This window comes from Nestor notabilis, unplaced genomic scaffold (genome assembly GCF_000696875.1).
Source record: "Nestor notabilis isolate BGI_N333 unplaced genomic scaffold, ASM69687v1 scaffold25051, whole genome shotgun sequence".
NCBI lineage: Eukaryota > Metazoa > Chordata > Aves > Psittaciformes > Psittacidae > Nestor > Nestor notabilis.
This window is the reverse complement of record NW_009914586.1, coordinates 10950-16421: the sequence shown is the minus strand read 5'-3', so window position 1 is coordinate 16421 and position 5472 is coordinate 10950. Positions and strand designations below refer to the sequence as shown.

The 5472-nt window shown below is 38.8% G+C and overlaps 1 protein-coding gene across 1 annotated transcript; it reads left to right on the top strand.

Annotated features, from left to right (window-relative positions):
- Positions 1-1801: 1801 nt before the first annotated feature.
- On the top strand, positions 1802-3442 carry MPV17L (MPV17 mitochondrial membrane protein-like). Its single transcript, XM_010023728.1, has 3 exons — positions 1802-1870; positions 3066-3095; positions 3263-3442. The coding sequence occupies exons 1-3, from the start codon at positions 1802-1804 to the stop codon at positions 3440-3442; spliced, it is 279 nt and encodes a 92-aa protein (XP_010022030.1).
- The last annotated feature ends 2030 nt before the right edge of the window (positions 3443-5472 follow it).

Below are 5472 nucleotides of genomic sequence, written 5' to 3'. Positions count from 1 at the left end.
AGCCAATGGACTGCCTACTCTGCTGTGCAGCCCGCCGGAGCTCGGAAGGCCGCCGGACTCAGAGCTAGGGAGGCAGTCGGGACCCGCAGGCACCGGTAGCTCTGCCCGAGGTTGTGTGCAGGGCAGCCCAGTAGGCACTGAGTGTTGTGCCAAAGGGAGGCCTACGTTGGGCTTAGTTGGACCCCGCAGCTGTTAGGACAAAGAATTAAAAGCACCTGAAAAGGATTGTACCATCCGTGTCTGCTTGATTTGCTCTGCTCGGTTCTCCGTATCAGCTCTCTCATTTCCAAAACACAATTACTTCTAAATGTCAAGAAATACTATAGCTCAGCAAGTAAACTGTACCACCTTCTGCTGTGAGAGTATGTAGAAATGCAGCATACTGGTAATGTATGATCTTAAAAACTATCGAGTAAGAAGACACTTTAGGGAAGATGAGTATCTATTTAGAATATAAACCTGAGGGCATAAGAAAACTAATAGGCGAGATTAGTGTAAAACAAGGCTGTCATTTAACTTAAATGTCACGTGGAAGAAGAGCAGGACATGCTCTTTTTGCCTGACATTGGGACATCTACATTTTATGACCCTGACGGGGAAATAATTCAGTTTGTAACTGAAAAGAAGGGAAGAAAGAAGTCAAACACCAGTTACTCAAAATCCTATCTACCTATATCAGAATGTAAGCAGGGAAACCCAAGGACCAGCAGGGTTTGAAGGACCACGAAAGGGATGGTAAAAATTCCTAGATTGGGTAGCAGAATGGTGTGATTCCAAAATAGTGTTTGATTGAGAGATACCAATCACCTCGTGGCATGCATATACCTAGCAAGATACCTGAGTTGGACTAAGCTACTTTGGACCCCTGCTTATGTGCTTTTGAGTTTACTAGATTTTATTTAGATTTGCTAAAAGCATGTTTTCTTTGCAAAATATAGATCATGTCTTCCAGTTAGGGTGGGTGATTTTTAAGAAGTTGTCTCATCTCTTTAAGTGCAGCCTCATTGGACACCTGAAGATTCTCATCACACGAGACACATGAAATATCGTTTAAAGGGTTCAAAATAATAAACCTTTTAAATGATATTTCATGTGATGGGAGTTCGTTCTGTTTGTTTCTGGTTTGCATGTGTGTAATGTGTAATTTCAAGTAGTGCTGCTTTTCTCTTGGTCTTGGGTGGAATGATGGGAGCCTGGTGTGAGGTTGGGTTTTACTGGAATCATGAGGAGAGTGGATCAACTTGAATTTATTTTAAATTTTGCAACATTGTATGAGGAGAGTTAAACAAGTAGGTTTGAAAATGTTCTACTTGTCAATACTAGAAATTGGATTTGATACAGTTAGGAAAAAAAATAATGATTATGGCTGAAATTAAAAAAGAAAGTAAAAATCAGGTGCCCTTGTCCACTGCCTTCAGTGGTCTGTGAGCACCTAAACTCTTTTGAGGATCTGAGCCACTCCTGACAATTCAACAGGGAGCAAAATGCCTTATTTTCTCTATTTTAAAGGGTATAAAAGGTTCCATCATGCCTCTATACCACTGGTGAACTGTGTGGCAGTGGAACAGATGTGATATACCACCTGTACAGTCTATTCCTGGTGATCTACAGTGCCAACACTGAGAGCCAAGTCAGTAGCTGAGGAGCTTTGATTAGTAGCACTGTTAGGTAGCCAGAATGGTATCTGTTCTTTCTAAAGCTGTTGTAACATATTCTGAAAAGAGTTTGGAATATCATTGAAAATAGTGAACACTTAATTTTTACATTTTTTCTGATTATTGTAAATATTTTGCCACTAGGTATGAGCATCCTTCAGAAGAAAGAGGACATCTTTTCAGACTGTAGAAAGAAATTTTGGAATACATATAAGGTGAGGCAAGCAGTTCACTTATCTCCCAGCTAAGCAAAATAAGAGTACTATCAGATCAAATATTTGAAATATTCCTTCCTCCAGCAGCTTTTCTCTCACTCCATTAGTTGATTATGTGTAGGAGGCTTTAAGTACCAGCAGTCTTGTGAAGGCAGGGTAGTCTGGAGCAGGCACTGCTGCCAGATGGGTGAAATGATGCCATCTAAAAAATGTACAATGTTTATATACATAACATTTGCACCCAGCTCTGTGAGTTAGAGCCCTACAATACGATGCTGATTCTTTTATCTTAAGAAGTACCTCCCTCTGTTTAGTTAGTAAAGCCATTGACAACTCTTACACGGACACCTGTTAAAATCACTAGTTATAGAGACATCTTTTTTAGGAATCATTTTCAGCCTGTACTTTTCAGTGACTGTCTTATCACTTTCAAAAACACAATCCCTTGTTTTAAGATGACTTTGGTATAAATAGCTGGGTTTGGTTTGCATTTCTGCATACACAGGAAAAAAATACCTGTGCTACTTTTGAGCTTGGCAAATTAAGAATTTTAAAGATTTCTCAGGTGCAAGAAGGAGGATAGATTAGCAAAAAAAAAAAAAAAAGTAATAGATGGAGAAACTGTGATGCAGTGTGAATTTCTCCTCACACTGTGGACTTATATAGGGAGGATAGAAAAGGATTATTTTTATTCCTGTGGAGGATGATTCTAAAAACAGTGCCCACTATATGCTATCAAACCATAAGGTTTCTATTAACCTTATGTTCTATGAGTAAATTATCTATTGGGTTTTCCAAAAAAGCCTTATATGTATGAGTAACTGGAAGGAGCATTGTGAGCGTGAAATAGCGTTCAGTGGTATTTTTCATTCATGGCTGAAACAAATGTTCACATGTTTAAACATTTGTTCACCCATCTGGTATCTGGTGTCAGGTGACTGCCAAGACTTAACTATGCTTAGAGTTTCATATTTAAAATGAGTTAGAATAATGTGTTTGAGAAACTCCTAGCATAGAGTCTCGTGAAGATTATTAGAAATTTAATACTGCAACCTCAAAGTTAAGCAACTTAAAACTGAATAGGTTTTATTAACTTCACTCAAGTATGTTTCAGTCTCTGCTAGATGCGGTAAGAAAGAATGAATCTTTGTGGTTGAACTCTGTAAGAATAACAAATGATTCATTTTCATTTCAGACGGGACTGATGTACTGGCCTTTCGTGCAGGTGAGTTTTTAGGGCAACTCAGCAAGCCTTTCCTTCTCATAAAACCTGATCTGATATGGTCATAGCACATTTAACCCAGTGAGAAGTCAGTGAAGTTGCTGGGTGTGTAGGTACAAGACCTGATCATGCGTGGAGCACTAACTGAGCTCTCTCTCCTTCCAATGCAGCTGTCAAACTTCATTTTTGTCCCTGTTTACCTGCGAACAGCTTACACTGGGCTCTGTGGTTTTGTCTGGGCTGCCTTCATTTGCTTTTCCCAACAGAGTGGAGATGGCACAGCAAAGTCAGCACTTATGTGGCTCCAAAGAGAGAAGGTCAATGCAGATGAAGATTCATCAGAGAAATAAGAACTTTAGTTCTGAATACAGTCTAAATTGTTAAACTGAGTTTATGAAAGTCTGTGAACTGCACTGCAGCCTCATTGCTGTGTTTAAAATAACCAGTCATCTCAACATTTGTTGGTTAGTATAAGCACTGGAACAGTTTGTCTTTGTGCCTGTTTATTTGTCATAAAAGAGGCCAATTGTATATTGGCATTTAATTATTTTCATGCTGCCAGCCCATCTCTTCTGGGAACAAATGCCTTATAGGGCAACATAAGCATTTGCACATCATGTTGGACCAACTCACCGGGGAGAAATATTAACTATAATTTAATTTGCAAGCAACTTGTAATTGCTAGAAAAAGGGGAATAGAACATGAAATCATCAATTGCCAGACTTGATATTTGTTATCAGTGCAAGATTGCTTTTGCAGAACAAAATTTAGTGGCTTTCTTATCTAAAAAGTGTCATTGAATCTGTTTTATCCAGAGAAAACAGAAGTGCTGTATTTTGCAGGGACCACTTTTCTATAGGGGCAAGCTTGCTTTATTCTACATGAAAATCTATATAGAAAAGTAATTATTTCCTAGAATGTGCAAACCTGAAATATATTTGTGTATCTTTTATTTTAACTGTGACAATAAATATAAATAACTTCAATCAGAGTTCTTCAGGGTGGATGCTGCATATGGACACTTGGGGGAAGGATCAGTCATAAGCAGCTCCTGCATGATAGAACCCAACTAAACACTGCAGTAAGCTTTTGTTATATGTGTCAACGGCTTCTTCCTTTGCCTCTCAAGGGTCAAAGTACTGAAGAGTACATGTGAGTCTTGACACCTTGACTCTTTTCTCCTACTTCATTATGTTAAAAATACAATTAAGATTTTGAAGAAAAAGAGCATAGGAAGAAAGATTATGTGAATGCCAGAATCCATTTCAAAACAGTCCAGCTATATGTAAGGAACTGCCATTTCTTCTTCACATGGCTTTTAAACATTGCTATTCATAAAAGACACTGGGTAACTACACATAGGAGATGGCAAAATTAATTATAGATCTGCTTTGTCAACTGAGGATCAGGTCTGGATGCAGACCTTTAGTGTTTTCTATATGTGCCTGTGTATCTCAGAACAGGTATTGTGCAAATGTCTGTGATTGCAGGAGGTTGAAATTAGACCAGTAAAGGAGCCCTTGGTTTATTAGAATGGGATTTTGTGCCTTGGAGTTACTAAATAGTAAGCTTGAAATAGTATCTGATTAAACCCATCTTAATGATGATTGTAAAAAGAAGACTCAACCCTCTTTGTTACAATAATAATAAACCACTTTGAGGAATGTCTGAATTCCTCAGTCTTGTCTAAACAACGAACCAAAGCCTGCTTAGGCTATAAACAGACATTCCTGTGGCCAGCAGCTGTACCACTTAAACAGGTCACTGCAATTCCATCTTCAGCTGCGCAGGCAGACTTTGAAGAGGACACCTGCCTGCAATCTTAAGGTGAAATTGATTTTAATTGACTTCTGGCATTTGTAGTGTGGACATCTGCAACTTGGCTCATCAGTTTAAGCTCTGTTTATAGTCAGTGGAGGAATGTAGACAGCAGACAGACATCTGTTTTAGGGTACAGTGAATTGTGCACAGTAGGGTTCAATTTCCACTGATAACAGACAGTCTCAGAAGACTGGCTGCTGTGTAGGTAGCTTCACTGTAGATGCTCGTATTTGGTGAGTTGAATTCCCCTGCTTGGTGTCTATCTTACGTGTCCCTGTGGGAGCAACTTGGTGTTGCTGCGTGAATTCCACAGCGTGAATTGGGCAGTCCTGATGCTGGACATCCCAGTAGGAGTAGAAATCCACAAAGGAACTAACTGCATTTTATCTATCTATTTAAAAATGAAAGATGAGTGAATAGATGATTTAGACAGCTACAGTTGTTAAATTGCTTTTGTGTGTATAAAGTCCTCAGGATAAAGAAGCAATTTCAGTAGTGTTTTTTTCTGTTGATATTTTTAGGATGAGAATAGCATTCTAAAGGCTGTTCTATTCAGTG